At 49.3% G+C, this 21,510-nt stretch overlaps 6 protein-coding genes across 6 annotated transcripts; 3 read left to right on the forward strand and 3 right to left on the reverse strand.

The window, feature by feature from the left end:
* Positions 1 to 569: 569 nt before the first annotated feature.
* On the forward strand, positions 570 to 4,079 carry FSST1_011810 (SNF2 family N-terminal domain-containing protein; the record flags this gene model as incomplete). Its single annotated transcript, XM_083234976.1, has 3 exons — positions 570 to 582; positions 685 to 1,194; positions 1,246 to 4,079. The coding sequence occupies 3 exons, from the start codon at positions 570 to 572 to the stop codon at positions 4,077 to 4,079; spliced, it is 3,357 nt and encodes a 1,118-aa protein (XP_083081506.1).
* Positions 4,080 to 4,632: 553 nt separating this feature from the next.
* FSST1_011811 (gamma-tubulin-complex subunit SPC97) lies at positions 4,633 to 7,503 on the reverse strand (the record flags this gene model as incomplete). Its single annotated transcript, XM_083234977.1, has 3 exons — positions 4,633 to 5,046; positions 5,104 to 7,061; positions 7,110 to 7,503. The coding sequence occupies 3 exons, from the start codon at positions 7,501 to 7,503 to the stop codon at positions 4,633 to 4,635; spliced, it is 2,766 nt and encodes a 921-aa protein (XP_083081507.1).
* A 771-nt stretch (positions 7,504 to 8,274) lies between these two features.
* Positions 8,275 to 9,141, forward strand: FSST1_011812 (proteasome core particle subunit alpha 5; the record flags this gene model as incomplete). Its single annotated transcript, XM_083234978.1, has 3 exons — positions 8,275 to 8,299; positions 8,376 to 8,914; positions 8,968 to 9,141. 3 exons carry the CDS (start codon positions 8,275 to 8,277, stop codon positions 9,139 to 9,141), a joined length of 738 nt encoding a protein of 245 aa, XP_083081508.1.
* A 407-nt stretch (positions 9,142 to 9,548) lies between these two features.
* FSST1_011813 (Zn(II)2Cys6 transcription factor domain-containing protein) lies at positions 9,549 to 12,564 on the reverse strand (the record flags this gene model as incomplete). Its single annotated transcript, XM_083234979.1, has 6 exons — positions 9,549 to 9,896; positions 9,957 to 10,605; positions 10,658 to 10,720; positions 10,771 to 11,392; positions 11,444 to 12,358; positions 12,423 to 12,564. 6 exons carry the CDS (start codon positions 12,562 to 12,564, stop codon positions 9,549 to 9,551), a joined length of 2,739 nt encoding a protein of 912 aa, XP_083081509.1.
* A 5,597-nt stretch (positions 12,565 to 18,161) lies between these two features.
* On the forward strand, positions 18,162 to 19,631 carry FSST1_011814 (25S rRNA (adenine645-N1)-methyltransferase; the record flags this gene model as incomplete). The annotated part of the gene is made up of 1 exon (XM_083234980.1): positions 18,162 to 19,631. The coding sequence occupies one exon, from the start codon at positions 18,162 to 18,164 to the stop codon at positions 19,629 to 19,631; it is 1,470 nt and encodes a 489-aa protein (XP_083081510.1).
* A 348-nt stretch (positions 19,632 to 19,979) lies between these two features.
* On the reverse strand, positions 19,980 to 21,408 carry FSST1_011815 (DNA damage-inducible protein 1; the record flags this gene model as incomplete). Its single annotated transcript, XM_083234983.1, has 3 exons — positions 19,980 to 20,692; positions 20,749 to 21,347; positions 21,380 to 21,408. 3 exons carry the CDS (start codon positions 21,406 to 21,408, stop codon positions 19,980 to 19,982), a joined length of 1,341 nt encoding a protein of 446 aa, XP_083081511.1.
* Between the last annotated feature and the right edge of the window lie 102 nt (positions 21,409 to 21,510).

Genomic DNA, 21,510 nt, shown 5'->3' on the forward strand with positions numbered 1-21,510 from the left:
TGAGCGTGAAAGTCACGCTTTGTCACGCGCCAGGGGACGTGCTTCACCAAATCGAAATCTACAATACAAGCACCTACAGCGTAAGGCACCTAATTCTAATAGAGCAGCGCATTACAGTTCAGTTCAGTTCAGTTTAATACACAAACCAAGTTGTTCAACCAAAACTTCTTCTTACCTTTTCTCTTCTCCCTCCCTTGCTTCCTCTTCCATCTCAAATCCCCCCAGTTCATCTCATCCCGTGAAACTGGGGTGCCCTGTTCCTCCCCTTGCCCCTCGTCCTCGATAAAGAATATAGGCGGCTTATCATCGCATCACCTCGCCTCTCATCGCATTGCTTCGCCTTTGCATCTTCAACGCCAAAACTCCAATCCTTCTGGGCCAGAACCGCGGGCGCTCTACCTTTTCGTCTCGTCACTTATACATAGTCACCTAAATTATCGGGCAGTCACCTAGTGGTGCAACACTTCCTATGAGAACGGAATCTCTTCTCATACAACTGACACATCCAACGCCTTCCTCAAACTGCATCCTGCAAGTAGCCGCCTGCCACCCGCGGCCACTATAAAGAGATGGCTACAAATGGTAGGTTTTTTTTTTTGACAGCCATTGATTCTTTTCTCTTTTTGGCGCCACTCTTATAAACTTCAAATTCATTCTATCTTCCATGTCTGACCTTGTCTACAGGCCAGCCATCTCGCTCCGCAAGCGGTGTTCCACCATGGAACCCAGCCGTCTTGCTGCAGCCAAACCACAGAGCTGCTTCGAGCCCAAACCTTGCAAATGCTGCTCATGGGCAGTTTTCACCTTCTCCTATGCATCAGAGCCAAACATACCAGCAGCGAGCTCAAATGAGCATGAACAGCAACAACAACTCCATGGTCTTTCAGTTCTCCAGTCCCAATGACACCCCATCTGCTGGTCCCTCTAGCCGGTCATCTACTCCAGGTAGCAGTTACGCAAACGGGTTCAACGGCACGGGCAACTTTATTGAGCGCATGAATAATGTTCAGCATCGTTCTGTGGTCCCTCAGCCAAAGCGACGGAGAACTGAGGATGGCGATAGTGTGCACCAGTTTATGACTCCTCCGGTCCACGGTGGAGGTGGAGTTCTGGGCCAATATGTCACGGATAAACGAAAGGAAGCTAACAGTGCAACCGCTTCACCTTCCATGATGACAGTTGATCTCACCAGTGGTAGGCCGCTTCTTCCTAACTCTGCTACAAAGCTTTTACTAATATGCATAGGAAATGACGATGATGATGTTGTCGTGCAAGATCCCCGAGAAGAAGAAGTATGCTACGGAATGATCAAGGCTCGTTTGGGCTGCTCTCGGGTTCCCTCGCCCAAGCCGGGCGCGCAGAGCATCTGGGGTCCGGGCTATCAGCCCGCAATCAAAGTTGTGCTCAAGCGACAGATTAATGACACATCGCTTAAGATACAAGCATACGATCATACACGACAGATCATTGGTCTGGTCGAACCTCAAAGTGCCAGGGCTGTCGCTCCTCTTCTCGATTCAAACATCCACCTGAGAACAGATGTGCGAATTCCACCCCAGCCCAAGAGAGCCGGAGAGGAACCTGGCCAGCCGACCTCACGATCGTACGACCTCGATATTGTCATGTATGGGCCGGTCAAGTACGCGAGAAACGTAGGTACACATCTGGGCAAATTTGGCCAGAAGTTGACAGCCCCTTACCTTGTCCAAAAGGGTATTCGAGTTCAGAACCCGCACGTTCTCGAATATCGTCCTCCGCCCCCAAGGTCATATCCACCTAATCCCACTCACGAAGGCCAAACTACTTCGTACGGAAGCACTATTACCAACCGAACCGTGGAGGAAATTCGTTCAGAAGTTATGGGCGTGTTCGATTCCCTTGCACGAAACGATGATTTGCCCGAGATGGAACCCAGTTCCAACATCTTGACGCCTTTACTCAAGCACCAGAAACAAGGTTTGTTCTTTATGATGACCAGAGAGAAGCCTCGCGAGGCCCAGGCCGACCAGAAGACTATGGTTTCCTTCTGGCAAGACAAATGGGGGCAGGCTGGACAAAAGTTGTACTTCAATGTCATCACAGGGCAAAGTCAAGCCAGACCACCGGCGGAAACTCGGGGAGGAATCTTGGCTGATATGATGGGTCTCGGCAAAACATTGAGCATCTTGTCGTTGATTACGACTTCGGTCGAGGCAGCTTATGCGTGGGAGCAACAAGCACCCGTCCAGCCAGAAGCGCCGGAACAGAAACCAACCAAGCACGAAGTCCTGTCACAGCAGCCTACCCTTGCACTGACACCCTTGGTACAAAATGCAAAGACTACTTTACTCGTCTGTCCTCTCAGTACAGTAACAAACTGGGAAGAACAGATCAAGCAGCACGTCCAGCCCGGCGCTCTCAGCTACCACATCTACCATGGCCCCAACAGAATTAAGGACCCGGCAAGACTCGCCGCTTTCGATCTTGTAATCACCACATATGGCTCGGTATCCAACGAGCTCAGTTCTCGTCGAAAGGGAAAGGAAGGCCAGCACCCCCTAGAACAGATTGGATGGTTTAGAATTGTGCTCGACGAGGCTCATATGATTCGCGAGAGCAGTACTCTCCAGTTCAAAGCCATTTGCAGACTTCAAGCGGACAGACGGTGGGCTGTTACCGGTACGCCAGTTCAGAATCGGCTGGACGATCTTGCGGCTCTCCTGGCATTCCTTCGCCTACATCCTTTCCACGATCGAGCCAAGTTCCTCCGATACATAGTGGAGCCTTTCAAAGCATGTGATCCTGAGATCGTGCCCAAGCTACGAATCCTCGTGGATACGATCACGCTGCGCCGGTTGAAAGACAAAATCGATCTGCCTCCTCGAGAGGACCTGGTGATCAGACTCGATTTCAGTCCAGATGAACGCAGTATCTACGACTTGTTCGCGAAGAATGCACAGGATCGAGTCAAGGTGCTCGCTGGAACTCATAATGGCGGCCAGGCACTTGGCGGCAACACCTACATACACATTCTCAAGGCAATTCTACGACTTCGTCTGTTGTGTGCACACGGCAAAGATTTGCTTAATGATGCTGACCTGGACACGTTACAAGGAATGTCCGCAGAGATGGCGATCGACATCGACGACGATGACGATGATGACAGCAAGCCAGCACTTTCCGATCAAAAGGCACACGAGATGTTCACCCTGATGCAGGAGACTAACAATGACACGTGCATAGAATGCAGCAGGAAGCTTGGTTCGAACGAGAGCTCCAATATCGAAGCAGAGGGGCAAGATGACATCCTTGGGTTCATGACTCCTTGTTTCCATATCATCTGCCGGACTTGCATCAAGACGTTTAAGGAACGGGTGAAGTCAGTGACTGCATCTGGCAGCAACAGCGGAAACTGCCCGGTCTGCAATGTGTACGTGAAACATGCTTTCGTGCAGCTTCGCCGAAGGGAGGTGGATGCGGAGCATGACGGCCCAGCCAAACCAAAGTCTCGGAATGCTGTCAAGAATTTTGACAAATATGAAGGTCCCCATACTAAGACTCGTGCCTTGATTGAGGATCTCTTGAAGGCGAAAGCGGCGAGTGAGGCAAACCCTAACGAACCCCCATATAAGTCAGTTGTCTTCTCCGGCTGGACATCTCACCTGGATCTCATCGAGCTTGCCCTCGATGCCAACGGTATTGTTTTCACTAGACTGGACGGAAGCATGAGCCGCACGCAAAGAACCACAGCTATGGACAGATTCCGAGAGGACAACACGGTTCATGTGATTCTTGTATCCATCATGGCTGGTGGACTGGGTCTGAACTTGACTGCCGGAAACAGCGTGTACGTAATGGAGCCGCAGTACAACCCAGCGGCTGAGGCTCAGGCTATCGACCGTGTCCACCGATTGGGACAGAAACGGCCTGTTCGCACCGTTCGATACATTATGAGAGACAGTTTCGAGGAGAAAATGCTGGAGCTTCAGGAGAAGAAGAGAAAGCTTGCCAGCCTAAGCATGGACGGTCAGAACAGGACCCTGGACAAGGCAGAAGCGGCCAGGCAAAAGTTGATGGATTTGCGAAGTCTTTTCAAATGAACGATGAATGGGCCCGGTTCATGGAGCAATAACGACTGCATGGAACAGGAGTTTTCGGTGCGATTTATTTCTTATTACTATTTTTCTTTCTTGCGAACTTCTCGACTCACTGGCAGTGAGTCGGTTCAGGCTCAAGTGGCATCATCCTGGGGCGCGAGTGCGCAGACTTTTACGGGTTACTTTATTCGTTCTGGGGTAAGGCTATACTTCTTGACTCTCACGAGATGGTTTTATTATTTCCGGCTTGCATCATGGGTTTCATGGGTGGAGGCTTGAGCGTTGAGTGGCATGCGATACTACAAAATACAATCTTGGGATGTGCTCTGCGGCGTAACCGGAACTGCAGCGGGATGACAAACGGGGCCTCACGATATAGACAATTAACGATTTAAGAACGTACCTCTCTCATATCACTAAAATCATCAGATGATTGGCCGTCGCGGTTGAACAATTGTGTGGTATCTTGCTTTGACAATGAACCCCTAACCAACCTACTAACCCCTATAACGCCTCTCTCCCGTCAACCTTTTTTTATCCGGCAAGTTCCTATACTCTAAGTTGACTCTTCTTCCTGTCGTAGGCCAGCATACTCCGTTCCTTGGTTCGCGGTACTCAAGCGTGCACAAAGACTTAGCAATACCACGGTCTCTGTTGCAGCATAATGATTAAGCGCGTCAAGCAAGATTTGAAGATGACGACTAAAGTTGCCCTCCCACTTCCGAATAATCTCGAAAAGATTATCAATGCGAGCATCTGCTTCACTGCTTCCGGCAGAGGAGTCGCCGTGGGCTGACGTAGAGCCACGCTGCACTGCCTTTGTCATTTGGAAGCGCTTCCACTGATCCATCGTCATGGTTGAGGGTTTGTTGGTGCCTGAAAGGTCTGGGTCTGACTTTTCGAGCTCACGTGTGAGCCAATTAGTGTAGGCGGCGAAGATCGTGCACGTCTGCATGAGTTTGGAGTGAATCTGGCAATGGAGGTCAGCTATGCGTGAAAGGAATTTGTGTATCGGGACAAAACGTACCCTTAGTAGTTTACTATTGGTAAGCATGCATTCCTTGAGACACGTATCCAAGAAGTCGACATGGTCCTGCATAAGCTCATCTACAGTCCGCGTCGAAGTTCCCGAGATTGAATCCGCATTCTCATCCTTTGTCTTTAAACGAGACATGAACTTGTTCCAGTTCGGCTCAATGACTTCAGCTGTGCAGAAGTATAGTAGTTGTTGGACAAAAACCAGCATACGAGCACGAAGCGTCCAAACGCGTCGTTTCCAGATCTCGAGTTTTCTCGAGCCGCCCTTGTGTGCCCAGCTAACGCCTCGAGTCTGTGTTTGCCAGGTAGTCGAGAGTTGTGACTCTAGATAGCGCAGGGAAAGGAGGTAACGGAAGAGGGCTTGGTATCGCCAAACGGTCTTTCGACTAATAACGAGCGACACGGGGAATGGGACAGAGTAATCCAGCTGTAGAGATGTGAAACCCACGGCATTCTTGTCGTTGTCCACAGGTTGATTGGCAAGAGGTTGCAGCGCCTCACCCTGCTCGATGCCCGTGATGTTAACAACTCGCTGCAAAGCTTTTGTGAGAATAGTCTCGTTCATCTCGACCTTGACATCCTCTTTAAACGGATCAAGAGAGACAAGGCTTCCGGGCTGGCGTAAAACAAGGTCTAGTAGCGATTGCAGTTTGCCGGTGTTAACGGACTTGACGGGTTTTCGCAATTCTGAAGCGCCCAGCTCGAGAAAGTAGGAAAAGTAGTCTGATGGGTCAAGAAAGAAGTAATGCTTGAGAGACCGTAGACGTGCAGGCAGTGAGTGAGCTGTGAGGAGGAGTTGCATGAGAGATTCGTTGGCATGCGCATAAGCGTTGTTGACATTCTCGAGGAATCGGTTATCGTCAAAGGAAGTTGGGACGTCTTTGGCAACCTTACTAACATCGACGCCACCGCACTCACGGACGACGTTCAAGTACTTTCCAGCTAACAGAACCTTGTCCTTAACACCCTCGAGTTGTGGCGGAACGTCGTGGTCTCGTATTGTGTATCTCCTCTCCCAGTATTCATCAGTATAATCCTGCTCCAGCCTTTCACGGCGGATGCTCTTCTGCTCCTTGATAAGGAACTCTGAGTGAGGGTCGTGAATGGAACCATGATGGAGCCATCCGTTAAGCATATTCATATAGGGCTTGCTAGCATCCCTCAGCAGAGTCGTTAGCAGCGCTCGAGCTGATGGATCGCCCGACAAAGACTCCAAACGCTTCGTTATTAAACCAAGAACGACGCCTCCCTTGCATATCTTTTTGCCAGTCATGTTTCCCGGCACTAACTCACCTCCATCTCGGAGTGTCTCAAGGATGTTCTCAAAATCATCACCACTATCCTCGGATTCATCGGTTTCATCATCAAGCAGAGCATTCTTTTTGAGCAGTTCATGGGCGAGCGAGTAAAGCTGTAGCATCATCTGGCTGGTGGACATGGTATGGATATTGAGCACATGTACGGTGAATGTGTCGCTTGTGAGGAACTGTGTTTCAAGCTGTGCTATCATGACAAGATAATCTTGTAGAAACTTGCGTATTGATGCGCAAAGAGCGTGGTTCACGGACCCGAATTCCTCTCGACTCTGGACGTCGACGAAAGCTTCGAGAGCAACATAGTATGTTGCCATTTTGAGCATTGACTGGGTCAGGTCCTGTAGACTCGGATCAAGCCCAGGCAACGTTCTGAAACTGGGTCCTGATAGTCTGTCTCGCTCTTCGTTTGGGTTATATCCCTTGGCGAATCTGATGTATTGTCCTTCATATCCCATGAAGACAAAGAGGAGGTCCTCTACTATTGCTGCTTCTTGAAGCTCCAAACTTAGCTCGCCTAGGGGTTTTGGCTGGGGCGCTTGTGGTATGGTCGAAGCGAGTGGAGGTATGGATATTCGAGAGGCTAAGGGTGCTGTTGTATGTGGTAGGAGAGTTGCTTCGGGGTTCCATGGTACTATAAGAGTCAGTCTTGAGATCGATGGCTTGGAGGGGAGAAACAAACCCTGGGGGGTCTCAGCTCCAGCCCTTGACTGCCTAGCATCTGGGATATCATTTTTGGGTGCTTTAGACGTATTTCTACTCTCTGAAGCAGTATTGCGTCGATGTGCTCGTTCTGGGCTCGTGTTTCGCGGAACAAGACGCTCAAGCTGAGCTTCAAATGTGCGCTCCGTCACCCTCCTTGACTCAAAGCGGCGTTCCTCATCATGACGACTCGTAGCCCTCGGATTTACGGACGCTGAACGCTTATGGGCACTTGAAAAGTTGGGCTGGGGCGAAGGACCCTTGCGAGGATCGGAGCGCTCGCTCTTGAGGTTGGCTGCTGAACCGCGGGGCCTTTCGTCGCGGTAGTCGTTGGCGCTTGTTCGGCCCGATGGTCGTGGTGCGCCGGAAGACATTGTTCAGCAGGACTACATCTGTGGAAGAGAGAAGCCCTCGAGTATTGAAGTCTTGAGCGACGGGCGAGGGTTTTGGGTGGTCGTAGTCGCGAATATAGTTGGTGGCAGGCAGTAGTCTATGTAGCTTAGAGTTGTTGATTTGGGGGAGCTGTAAGTGTTTGTGCCCAATTGAAACGCGCGACGACGTGACGTGGGGTTCAGTTGTTTGGTTGCGGATAGTAGGTATAAGGGTCAAATGCAGAGCATTTATGGCTACATGCCTTCTAATAACTATTCGCTATAACACTGATAATTCTACTGATCATATCTGCACATCACTTGATTAGACCAATTGAGTTTATAGCTTGTCAATTCAATGCTACCTCAAATATAGAACAAGAACTGAATTAGGTCTATATCTTGCTTGGATTCTATATATCCAAGTGTGGCGGTGAAACTGTGGCTAAGCCGTACAGCAACCGTCCACTAACAAACTGGAAGGCTCCAGCTTCTGTTCCAGAGCGCGGCTGGCTACGTAGGCGGACTGCTTGCCTGCAACTCCACCAGAGCTCACATCCTCAGTCCCATCATTGATTGACTCTCACTCCTTCATTCAGCCTTCCCACTTCCGCCCATCACGACTCTTTCCCACGGCGACTCGGACTGTGTCTCTCGAAACAAACCAGTAATTCTGTCCAAGGAAGTTCTATACAAGAACTTGACCTCTTCATCCACCAGGAATCCTCCGCCCTTCTCTAGTCTAGCTATCGTCACCACACACAAACCGCCAAGATGTTCATGGCAAGATCCGAATACGGCATGTTCACCCTGCCTTCCCTATGAGCATATATTGTTTCTCTGTTCTGCTTGATCGTCGACTAACCCTACGGCAGACCGAGGCATCAACACCTTCTCCCCCGAAGGCCGTCTCTTTCAGGTCGAATACTCTCTCGAGGCCATCAAGCTCGGCTCCACGGCCATCGGCGTAGCCACCTCAGAGGGTGTCATCCTCGGTGTTGAGAAGCGCGTCACTTCTACCCTCCTCGAGACCTCCTCCGTCGAGAAGATTGTCGAGATCGACCGTCACATTGGCTGTGCCATGTCAGGCCTCCAGGCCGATGCCCGCTCCATGGTTGAGCATGCCCGAGTCGAAAGCCAGTCCCACGCCTTCAACTACAACGAGCCCCTCCGTGTTGAGAGCTGCACGCAGGCTATTTGCGATCTCGCCCTGCGCTTCGGCGAGGGTGCCGACGGAGAGGAGACCATCATGAGTCGTCCTTTCGGCGTTGCTCTACTCATTGCTGGTTTTGACGAGGATGGCCCTCAGCTGTTTCACGCTGAGCCCAGTGGTACCTTTTACCGCTACGACGCCAAGGCTATCGGTTCTGGCTCAGAAGGTGCACAGGCTGAGCTCCAGAACGAATACCACAAGGTGAGCTTACACGGTGGTCTTTTGTGCCAACAGAACGACTGACAACTTCATAGTCTTTGACTCTCACAGATGCAGAGACCCTTGTTCTCAAAACATTGAAGCAGGTGATGGAGGAGAAGTTGGACGCCAAGAACGTACAGTTGGCTAGCGTAACCAAGGAGAAGGGCTTCAGAATATACACAGACGAGGAGATGGCCGCAGTCGTGGAGCGGCTGCCAGCCAACTAAGGAGATGTTACCCACGAATCAAGAGAAATTACGAATAGACACAAAGGCACCCAAGTTGGGGGCATTGACGGTATACAATGACCCGAAACATATTTGCAGGAATTCGTTGATAAGAATCCACGCCTCGTAAAGAGGTTAATATTATGCATCATTAATGTACGGGTACTTACCACAAGCAGCGCTTCCGCCAAATCTTCGAGATTGCCCCATACAACGCAACTCGTGAACAATACCTTCACTCCTTTTCCTTCGTGCATTTCCTTCGTGCCTTTCCCCATGACTATGTGCAATAGTGGTATACGTATCCAGAGAAGAGCCACAAAAAGATGGTACGCTATATAAAACAGACTCGAGAAATCATCGCAGCCACTACTATATATAACACACTCATTTGCACCATACACTACTCAATCATCATCCTTAAGATCAAGAGCCTCAAAGTCTCTTTCAACACTGAGTAGACCCAATGCAAACTGAGCTCGCTCTGCCTTAGGTACGTGGATCTGACGTCGGATTTCGCCAGTTTCAACTTCTTGGATGAAGCGGTCGATTTGGCGCGGTGCCTGCCACCTTACGACAGGCACTGGTTCGGTTTCTGGGGCACGGATGTAAGGAGGTCCACGGCCAAGTTGCGCGGCCTTCATCCAAGAAGACTCACATCCCGTGGCGATACGTTCTGCTGATTGCCATCCAGTCAATCGAGTGATGTCGCGCAAGTGGCGTATCACCCAATGGCGTTGTTTCTCATCTCGATACTGATGCAAAATTAGCCATATTTCTCGGACATGTATGTATACATGTAAGGATTGACGCACCTCTATCGCTGCCACAAATAGGCAGAAGCAGCTTTCAATAAATGCAGCACTGACAAGAGTGGTGATTTCTGTCGCTTGTGAAACGTCTTCCGACAAACCAGCTGCTATTCGACCCAGTTTGTTTGAGTATGGACCCGTTTGAGGTGCTGCCATGCCAGCCGCCTGCATCGCTGCAGGAGGCATGGAGGGATGGCAACGAACAAGGTTGATCATGCCCATGTAGAAGTTCATCCAGATTCCTGCTACAGAAAACGTCCGATATTGCATAGTCATCCCAAATGGTGAGTCTCGCTTATCTGAAAATTCAGGCTTGAGTGGCTGGAACTCTGGCCCCAGCTTGCTTTCATATGCCTCGAATCCTCGCTTGATAGATTCCCATTCATGCAAAGCGATACGATAGCTTTCATCCAAGTCCGTATCTTCTGTAGAATCGCTTTGGGGCGATGTCTCCTTTGGTGGCGTGAAACCTCTGGGGACCTGAAAGTTCCCGTCTGTGGGAACAATACCATTGAACGGCGGTGGTGAACTTCCTGGGGCTCCTGGAGGCGGACCTCTCGCTTGGCTCGCTCGCTTCTTTCGCGCAATGTCTTTGGAAGAGAAATCTGCAAGTCTGCCTAGTAGTAGCATCAAATGATCATATGATCCATATCTTGGATTGCCAAGTTAGTCATAGTCCCTTGCAACTTGGGGTTCTCACTTACATCGCTTCAAGTTTCGATATCGGTGCTCGAGGTGGGCACTGAGACCAAAACTCGTAGTTCATGCTACAATCATCAGACATGAAAATATAATCAAATGTGACACGAAAACTTACAACAGCCTGGTGCCAGCCAGCATGCTTTGATACACGTCCATCTTGCAGTACCACCAGAATAGATCCCGCACATTCTCGTAATGCTCGATATCTCTGTCAGTTACCGAATTCGATAGATCAATACCTTGGTTTTTGCCGAGTCCATAGTCTTCTGCCGTAATGTGCTGGCCTGAAATTGTTTGTAAAATATCATAGTCGTGATCGTTGAGTTCACTCTGAGACGGTATGCTCAGACCAGGGAAGAAACTGTCCATTTGGTTTTGGTTTTGTGCATCCTTTTCCGCCTGCTTGAAACGCTTGACCGGGAGGAATTTCTTCGACATCTCCCTGAGAGGTATTTCGCTGAACAAGATCCGCGCTCCTAAAAGGTGATTGCACCACTTTGTATGGTCTGATGACCAAACCTCAAAGTATGACAATAATAATGTCGCAGCTATCGTTGCAGGCTGTGTTCGTCTTAAGGGTGTGTTAACATTCCTAGCTATTCTTCGGATCGCCAGGTGGTAGTGTTTCATCGCGGCTGTGGCTGGTATGTTTTGTAACTTGGCTATCTGCAAAGCACCCAAGGCAAGCATGGAGTGAAGTAGTGCGGGATGATTCAGAGATATAACAGGGAATGTGTCTTATGGGTGATTAGTCTTGTATACGCAATCCTCTTTATAGAATAACTCACAGCTCCATAAATTGTTGGCACCTTTTGGGGTTGGGTCGAATGAGTTCTCGCCAGTGTGATCAAAAGGATGTCTCTCATATAGTGACATACTCGGGCCTGTGACTTGGATGAAGTGCATGAAAATCTGCAACATAACAGGGTCCTTGAGTTCCGTTATTCTGGCTGAAGCTGTGTAGTCAGACAAGATGTTACATTGAGCGAACGTCGAAAAGGTCCTAACTCTGGTGCCGTTCGTGTCCCATGTTCCGTTAAATTGCTTCATCACAGGTTCGAGAACTTGTCGAGGGTCTTGTGTGTCATCGTCTGATTCACCCATTGAGGCATCGTCCTCTGGTATGTCGAGGTCTTCATGATCGATGCTTGGATCAGATTCTGTCCTGTCCATATCCATCCTTCCCTTCTTGGGAGCTAAGGGGTCCGTCTGACCAGCAATTGCATAAGGTGGACCGTATTGCCCATTAAGAGGGAGCATGCCATACTGGTCTCGGGGATCTTGTGGTGTCCTGTTGTAAGCCATTGCGGGTTCGGGGGGCATCATTCCACTAGCATGGTCATATGGTTGGGAAGCCGCCGGAGAGTTGAAGTCGTATGGGTTTGGGGGTGTTTGTACAGCCCCTTGCCCGTGAGTGTAGTGCCCGTACGGTGCTGTTTGGTGTCCGTTATAGTCAAATGAAGGCGGTTTGGGAGCAATCGTGGGTAAGAGACCTTGCGAGTGTGGTTTTGGCTGTAAGTTGCCAACAAGGTGCGCAGACCCGTGGGGATAGTAAGCAGGGCCATAAGGGCCTCCCTGTATCGTGCCCATTGGGTGTTTGAAGATGACTCGTTGGTTGTAACCCTCGCATTGTCGCTTGGATTTGATACAGTTGTTGCATATTGGTCGTCCTTCGTCACATTTTATTCTGCGCTTGCGGCAAGCTTCACGCTTGTATTAGTGTCGCTGTTCTCATATTATGCTTACAAGATGGTTCAGATAACTTACTCAAGCACCCCGTCTTTGTTCTTTTGCGAATGTTATTCCTTTTTCGATCCGGGTCGTCCCTCCCGTCATCTTGCTGATTCGAATTCGCAGGAGCCTTTTGGTTGGCAGCTGCAGAAGCAGTTGTAGCCTGGTCCCTATCCATGATGTACGATTTCCAGGTGATTCAACCATACAATTCTTTCTGGGTTGATTGGCAACTTCACATGACGATGCTGTAAATATCAAGTATGTGTTTCAGGCTTCGATCCCAAGATTCCTAACAAACCATATAATTGGGAAACGCTAGTTGTATAAGTAGTAGTCGAGAAGATGAGCAGACAACGGACTTGGACTGGAAATGGCCTAGTCTGTAGAATGAAGGTTGGAGCCGAGCGAAGATGGAAAGGAAACAATAAGTGGAACTAGATCCGGCATTAAGAGCCAGGCAGAAACAATATGTAAAACCCCAACTTGAGAGATTGGTAGAGTGAAGGAAACGTAAGGTGCGCGTAATCTTGTAGGTTCGAAGGGGTAGAAGTGATGTAGTCCGGCCAAAGATTGTATCGCTTGAGAAGATCCGGACGAGTGCAGCGCAAGTCGAGCAGAGCAGGGTAAAGACAGAGACAGAGACAGAGCCGTATGGATTGAGTTAAGTTATGGGGAAGCTTCTGGGGGCAAGTAATGGAGCAACTGAAACATGCTTGTGTGACTTGAAAGTCGGCGGTTTGCCCAATTCAACTGGGCCGTCGGAGCGAGAAATGGTAGTCTGGAGTCTAGAGTCTGGCCGGCGACAGGGCATGGACCTCAGTCAAGGGTATGATGACGAACTTGTGCTCAGTCAGGGTTCCGTCCTTTGTCTTGCCCTGAAGTGAGGTCCGGTCCCGTAGATGGTGTCTGAGATGGCCTGCTTGGTGTCTCTGATATGAATAGCTCCCTTGTTTGTGAATAGAAGTATAGTACAGGAAGTTGATGTTGATCTGATTTAGAGGAGAAAAGGGGCCCCAGCTGATCGACTGTTCTAGCGACGACTAAATGTCAAGTTTCGGTGGTGAGGCAGTGGATGCATTTGATGAGGAACGAGGAAGGGCCGAGGAAGGGCAGGATGCGTGCCGGAAATACAAGTATTATTATGGAGGAAATATCCAGAGCTCCTAGTCTAATGAGGTTTAAGCACTCGAGTAGAGCATCGGAAGTTGAGATAGAATAAGGTAACCAAGTCGGATGTGGAGTGGACGGTGGATGATGGGATGCTTGTGGTGGTTTCCCCCGTCCCCGTTCTTCTGTGTGGGGGGGGGTTCCTTCCGGTGATGGTTGAGTGCTCGTTCGCGCCTCCCTAAACCGACATGGTAGAGGAAAGCGCACTGCACGGGCTAATAAGTCAAGCCTACTCTGCCCGTTGGCCGTTGCACGGGCAGTATTGAGGCAGGCGATAGGCACCTAACGTTGTCTGGCCTATGCCGGTATAGTACGCTAAGTGCCGGATAGGAACAAGTTGAACCCCTGTTGGTATGGATGGAAGCCAAGATATCACCTACTGGAACAAGCCCCAATTCACCGGTAGTTTAGGATAGTTATGATTAAAGAACCGAACCTAAAGTTGGTACATTAGCGTGCCGAGAGCTCCGGTGAGAAACACCAGCGACTTTCTAGAGGTAGGTCATCACTACGTCCTGTAACTCCCAGGGCACTTACCTCCTCTAAGTCGCCCTCAGAGTTGAACCAGGACTGAGGGACTGTGGGTGGTACATGTGAGCATTGAAGAAGCATCAAGTAATTCTGCCTGAAAACTGAGTTGACTTGAGTCGAAGTTATCGTCCCTTTGCTTTTTTTGTTTCTCAAATAAAAAAGCATGGGGGTATGGACGATCAATGGAAGCGGCTCTGAGGCACAGCAATGATACATGTAGAAAACTAATAAGACCTCTGCTCTATCTCACCAGCATAAAATCACACTATTGCGCACTCTAAGCTCACAGAAAGAATAACAGCTAGGTAGTTAATCACTACCTATACTAGTTAGTGCCAGGATATGGCGATGATAAATGCCCACGTCCATCCTCTGCTATAAACAATTCATCAATCACTCAGAGGGATCAGCATCAATAGCTCTTTATGTACTAGGTATGTAGTTTGCTTCTTAGTCTCAACGCATGACCGGGTTGACATTGGCTGAATCAGAGTATATAGGTCAAGACTCTCATGAAGATGACGAAAATAAAAAAAACATTTATATCATTGATACCCTTTTGACTGTGCTATCGTATCCGTCACTGTGGCATTGAAAGAGGATCTGGTCTAAGGTACGCGCTTACAAAAACTGCCACTCGTTGATAATCTACACATGCTATACCCTGTAGGCGCTAATCGCCAAGACACTATCTCTGATACGGTGCAGTAGGGTATTGCAGTTAATAAACGTTGACCCTAGCCCAAAGCCTAACAAGCAGATGGCTTTGGATTTAGTTAGAGTCCATGTGGAAAGGCTCCCATATTGTCTAAGAAAGCCTGGCAGGTTGTAAAGCTAGCTTTTAGTTTGACTGCTAATCCCGTCTCTAGACGGAGAATGATGTAAACAGATCTGTCATAAATATATGTCTCGAGTTAATCAGAAACAAGCATCCGTAGTTCTTATGACAACGAGCGCTGCCATATAACGATATATATACTCCGTACTCCGTCATATCTGTACTCAGCACAGTCGTATCTTTACTGTAAATTAGATGCCAAGAATGAGCAATGTCTATTAAACTCAAACCAACGCCGTCTACCATCACATGCCGGTACGTAATTGCATAGTCGAGCAAATCAAAGTTTAGCTTCTTTTCACATTATTCAATCTCTATCCAACCTTGGGTCAAGATCCATTCATATCCCCAACAGTGAAAAGACTAGCAACCAGCAAACCCTTCTTACACAGTGCAATGCAATGCAATAGGTATTGTTTCTGCGTTTCTTATTTTGGCAATCCCAGCCCTAAAAAAGGCTCACCATGACGATCTGCTACTCCTTCATCACACCCATCTCAAAGTCCTAGACCGCCCCTTGATCTCATAGGTGTGGCTCAAGCCTGTGAGGTAAGATGCAATTTTATTGATTCCTTGGAACCTTGCATTATTAGTAGTGACTGTCAATCACCAATTTCATTTCATTTCGTCTGCATCAGACTAGCTTCTATCGGACTCTTCTCGGGCGGTTCCTGTCCTCCCGTCCGCCGAAGCCTCCGAATGAACGGCTGCCAAACTCCGGTCCTCCCTCTTATCAAACCTTAACTTGCTAACCATAGCAATCTCATCTGCATGTTTGTTACACGAAGCCAAGTCAACGGTCTAGCCTAAACCTCCTCCTCTGTTCGTACATGAGGCGATTTTAACCCCCCAGTCTCCGTTGGGCCGTCAGATGAGTTGCTAACTGCAATCCGTTGGTCAATGAGCGTCTTTACGTATTGCATTATACCATACTCCACGGTGACTTTTCTACTATTATGTGTCCCTTCTGTACGCTTGTAACCAACGCTTCTTTCATTTCGTCCTCATGATCCCAAAGCAATTCTTGACGCGAGCATCAACTAAGCTGGATAGGGAACGTTGGCGTGGCACAAACAAAGCACGGCGTTGCACGGCGTTGCACGCCCTTCGTTTCCCGTCGTGTCTAGACTAGAGTCTTTGAATGCATGCCATTGCCTCTCTGTCCAAGAAAAGGTGCGACCATACATCACATCACGAGCACAACCCAGTAAGTAGAAACATACTGCCGTTGCGTAGCCTCAAGATTATCTGCATCATCTCTCGGCCTGGCCTCAACCTAGCGCTGGTCACTGCTGGAAGACCGATCCCTGCTATCTATTATGTCGTGAGCCCCGCCATGTAGTAGCTTTCGTTCTTCTGATGTTGGACCGTGACCTCGTCCTGAATCGACTAAAGTTGTCTGGCGACAGACATGTCTAAGACTATCTCAAAGAAAAGTCGGCGTCGAGAGTCAACTTCTTTGCTACAGTCAGTTGTACAAGCGCTTCTAAGCAAGTGTCGTAGCGATCGAGTTCTCTGGAGGCCTACGGCTATGTATGCCTGTACCTCATACCCTGCGTGCTTGTTTCACGAGTGTGAGCTTTGCATGTGCACCTGGATTGGGCGAGGGGAGGGTTTGGTAGGAAGAGAGATATTCCTGGAAAGAGAGTCATTGTTTTGACATCAAAGAGTTGAAACTTGGGTCGCCGGTTCGCCACCAGGCGATGTTGGTCCAGGACGCTGAGAGACAAATGATGTGCTTATCTTTAGCACGAGCCCATATTGCCTCGGGCACAAACTAATTGCCTGCCTAGCTGTACTGCCACAAATGGCAAGCTTTCCCATCTACAGATATCCTGTATCGGTCTGGTTTCTGCCGTGCTTTGTGAAATCTCCAAAGTGGACGACGCCACTCTGATCAGTGCAGACTAAGACCTATGTGCCTCGTGTTCAGATGAAATGCAGTACTCAGGTCCAGGCACCCAACAGGTCATCTATTTTCATGAATGAACGCTTGATCGCGACAATGCAAGCCAGCTCAAGTCATCGGAACCGTGCACTGATGAAAGGCGGTCTCGAACTGGAGATTGAGTGACTCGTAGTGTTGCCGAATACTCGAGAGCCGATTGACTGTGGCAAATCGCCATGATTCGGTATATGTATGTGTATCTTGAGGCTCTTGTATATGTGGCTATGATGCTGTTCGCCAGTCGTCTTCTGCACACAACCGCTATCATGAGTCACACAGCATGCGAGTGATGATATGAACGATGCGAGTACAAAAGTCGACAACGGATCAAGGAATAATACATTCCATAGCTTTGGATTGAAATTTTTTTTGCGGTCTTGAGCTGTTAGTAGCATGAATTGCAACAAAGATCCTTGTACTTATTATCCCAAGTTGTTGATATTGATGTGTTTTAGTTGTTGGCTAACCAGATATTCAAGTCTTCTGAGAAGTCTCCTGACTCATACCACGGCTATTTTTGAGATCGCGTTCGAAACAACATCTCGGAGAAGTACAGGTAATGGCAAGGAGTTGGGATCTTTAAAGAGGTGTCACAGAATTTCAAGAAGACCAATACTTGTCATGTTGTCCTCCCGACGGAATCACATATACGCATCCCCGAATGCCATGGTCCATCCAAATCGGTGGATGGCGCAAAGGCAAAGAGGCCCGTTCCTTTCCTTTTCTTTTTGCTTTCAGTTATTCCCAATCAAGGTGAGGCATACAAAATCGGTTGAATTTAAACTACTGTGGAAACTGCTCGGGTCTAGGCGTAGAACTTTCTTAGACTCGCTACTCAAGCGATTTGGGTCGATCCACGACTTTTCCGGGAGTGCTTTGATGTTCCTTTAGGGGATTTCATGAGTCTCAAGGCTCAAGGCATGTCAGAAATCAGGACTACTGATCTTTGTTTGTGATAATGTCGTACCAAATAAACCATACTACGGCGGCTGTAGTCTATGACCCTTGTAAGGCGGCTATTGGATTAAATTAGAATATTTTAAATAATTTGTACATTCTCAAGAGAGCCCAAAACTCAATTCAACATGGGTCTAAGGCAGGTAGGTGAGGTTGGCTAACATCCAGATATGGCAGGTGCACGGACCATGGTGTGGATCTACTCAGTACGTACCTTATCGCAATCAAAAATTCAGATCTCAAAAATTATTCAAGCATTGAGACTTCACCCATCAACTCAAATCGCTACTTCACCAACACATATAATAATAATCCCACATATTATTCAATAATGTTCGCGGTTCCAGGATGGTCTGTTCCATCAGACGGCCTCAAGGCTGAAGCGCCTTCCAAAAACAACAGCGCACCTGGCACAAAATCCAAGAAGCGCAAGCGCAACAACGCCGCTTCTGCGCAAGAGAACGTTGACTCTTCAACAGTCGCGGATCTGTGGGAGTCTGTCATTGAGGGAAAGAAACCAGAGAAGCAGCAGCAGCAAAAGTCTGAGCAGTCTTCTAAGCGTCAGAGAAAGCAGGGCAAGGGAAAGAAGACTGAGGATGAAAAGCCTGAGGAGAGTAAAGAGGATACCGCTGCCGTTGCTACTGAGGGTGAGGCCCAGCCCAAACCTAAGAAGGACAAGAAGCAGAAGCAGAAGCAAAAATCTGGGGAGGAATCAGCAGAAACTACCAAATCTCCAGCAAAGGATGCTGTTGTGAAGGCACCTCTGCCTCCTGCTCCTCCCAAGCTCACTCCCCTCCAAGCTTCCATGAGAGAGAAGCTTATTTCAGCGCGTTTCCGACATCTCAATGAGACACTCTACACCCGCCCCTCCGAAGAGGCCTTCAGCTTGTTCAATGAATCCCCCGAGATGTTCGATGAGTACCACGAGGGTTTCCGTCGCCAGGTCAAGGTTTGGCCTGAGAACCCTGTCGACAGCTTCCTCAAGGATATTCGTGCGCGAGGCAAGGTCCGCCAGCAAGGCAAAGGCAAGCCTGGAGCTCCCCCCACGCCTCTCTCCAAGACTACACTGCCTCGCACGCAGCAAGAGTGCACAATTGCAGATCTTGGTTGTGGTGATGCTCGTCTTGCTGAGGCGCTTCAGAAAGACGGCAAGAAATTGCGCGTCAACGTTAAGAGCTACGATCTCCAGAGCCCAAGTCCTCTAGTCACCAAGGCTGATATCGCCAACTTGCCTCTTGCCGACGGTTCTGTCAATGTTGCCGTTTTCTGTCTCGCTCTTATGGGCACAAACTGGGTCGATTTTATCGATGAGGCTTACCGTATTCTACACTGGAAGGGCGAGCTCTGGGTTGCTGAGATCAAGAGCCGTTTTGGTCCCATTCGAAACAAGAACGCCCCTGTGACCCACAGTGTTGGTAACCGCAAAAAGAACGCCATTGCTGGCAAAAAGGGCAAGGGCAAGGGTGCCGACAACGATGTTGAGCATGATGAGGACTTGGCCGTCGAGGTGGACGGTGTGGATGATCGTCGCCGGGAGACCGATGTGTCAGCGTTCGTAGAAGTGCTCAAGTCGCGAGGCTTTGTACTTCAGGGAGACCGAGAGGCGATTGATTTGTCCAACAGAATGTTTGTCAAGATGCACTTCATCAAGGGCGCATCGCCAACCAAGGGAAAGCATGTGAAGGAGCAGGAGGCTCCCAAGGGCAAGAGGCCAATTATCCGCAGGATAGATCCTATCGATGCGGAGCCAGAGGTCAACGAGGCCTCCGTCTTGAAACCTTGCGTCTACAAGATCAGGTAAGCGCAAGGACGTGATGGGAATCCGATGGGCATTTATAGATTAGTTACTGCGATGAGCAATACCCGCACCAAAAGCTGATGAGCAATTTGTACTCCATAACTACGTGTAATTCTTGTATCTTGTTCCCCTAAAAACCATGCTCCAACGCGAACGTCATGCGTGCATTCCTTATCCATGACCCTTAAAGAGAACGAAATCTTTCTATCTGTCCGCTTTAAAACAGATGGTAAAACAGTCATCTATCATTATGCCCCCTTTTACATGTTTGTTATTTTCCGTCGTGGCCCCGATACCGCCCAATGCGAGTTAGTATTGACGCTAGGAAAGTCGACACAAGTTGGTGTAAACCTAGAAGAAAATCAAACTGGCGGCAACATCGGGGTTGCCGTCTGCAGCCTGAAGAGCCTGGATAGCTTGTTCCCTAGTTGCGCCCATCGAGACCAGACTCTCAATAGCTTGTGGTGAGATGTTTGTCCTCGGAGCAGCAGGTTGAGCCGCCGGCTGGGACTGGGGCTGGGGTGCAGGAACTGGGGCTTGTGCGGGCGGAGCGGCCTGTGCCGGAACCGGTTGTTGCTGCTGGTCAGGAGGCACAACGGCTCCAGAGCGCTGTCCGATTGTCGTACCATCCGGGCCGGGCAAAGTCGGTTCCTGTACTGCTGCTGCCTCTTCCTCTTTGGGGATCTCGGCCTCTCCCAAGAAAGGGACCTCTTCACCTTGAATGCACAGCTTGTCCTTGGCCAGATCGATGGTAGCTTGGTACCGTTTCAACATGTCGAGGCCAAGCAAAAGATCAACCGATTTACCTTCCATGACAGTGAAACTGCAGGGCAAGAACAAATTTCCAATTTTGATCTGGGCAGAATGAACACGGCCAATGATATTGGCCGTACCAACACCACGAGCGACACCGGCAAATCGGGTATCAACAAGTCTCATGATTCCGCACGCCTCAGCACACGAAGGAGACATAATGGTAGCCTGAGCACCAGAATCCACAAAGGCCTTAACTGGGTGTCCATTGACCTCAACATCGACATAGAGCATATGGACTCTGCCAAACACTAGGGAGACATCGAGTTAGCATGCAGGTTGCGCCATAGTATGGCATGTCAAATACCTTCAGGATTGTGCTCCATAGCATTCTGTAGGTTCTCCATGACTCGCTCTTGTCGAATCATTTCCTCGATCTTCCTCTGATTCTCAATATTGAAAGGGTCGTCGTTGAGTCTTTCGATCTCCCGTTGGCGTTCCTGGCGCTCGCGTTGCTCCCTGTTCTGGCTGTCGAGGAAGATCTGTGCAAAGCGGGCGGGATCGTCAACTGCGGAAGCCAGCTCGGGGTGCTGGGACTGAAGCTGCTGCCTCAGAGCAGGCTGGCCAAGGATCTGGAGGCGAATGAGTTCAGGATCCTGTTCGTTTCTGGCCTGTCTCCTCGGTTGAGGGCGTCGAGCTTGTTCCGGTACACCGGTGCTGCCTCTCATATCTCGAACGTGCAGGGCCAACATCTCCCCATCAGCAATCTGTAGCTGCTCCATTGTTTGCGTATCATCCGAGATCAGACGGCCGTTGTGGTAGATGTGTTGTGAGGTTGGAGGGATGGTCGATTCGGCCTGGATAGATTCGCGGAGCGTAGCCAGGGTCATGTCAGGGAAGATCTCGACGGTGAGCAGGCTGTCCTGCTCCCCAGCCTGGGGGTTGAATATATTGAGGGTGATGCGCCTGTTGTTGAGGTTAGCATGTGCGAAGATGACGTAAATGTGTATGGGTGATGAACCGACATTGTAGCGTTTCTCTTGGTTTATTTCTGCTTTTATTGGGGATAATATTCAGTAGCTAGATATTTGACCAGGCAGGGATGAGACGGAAGACGTCAAGGAGTTTC

The sequence above is a fragment of the Fusarium sambucinum genome, chromosome III (assembly GCF_050947815.1).
Source record: "Fusarium sambucinum isolate potato_lamoka chromosome III, whole genome shotgun sequence".
Lineage (NCBI taxonomy): Eukaryota > Fungi > Ascomycota > Sordariomycetes > Hypocreales > Nectriaceae > Fusarium > Fusarium sambucinum.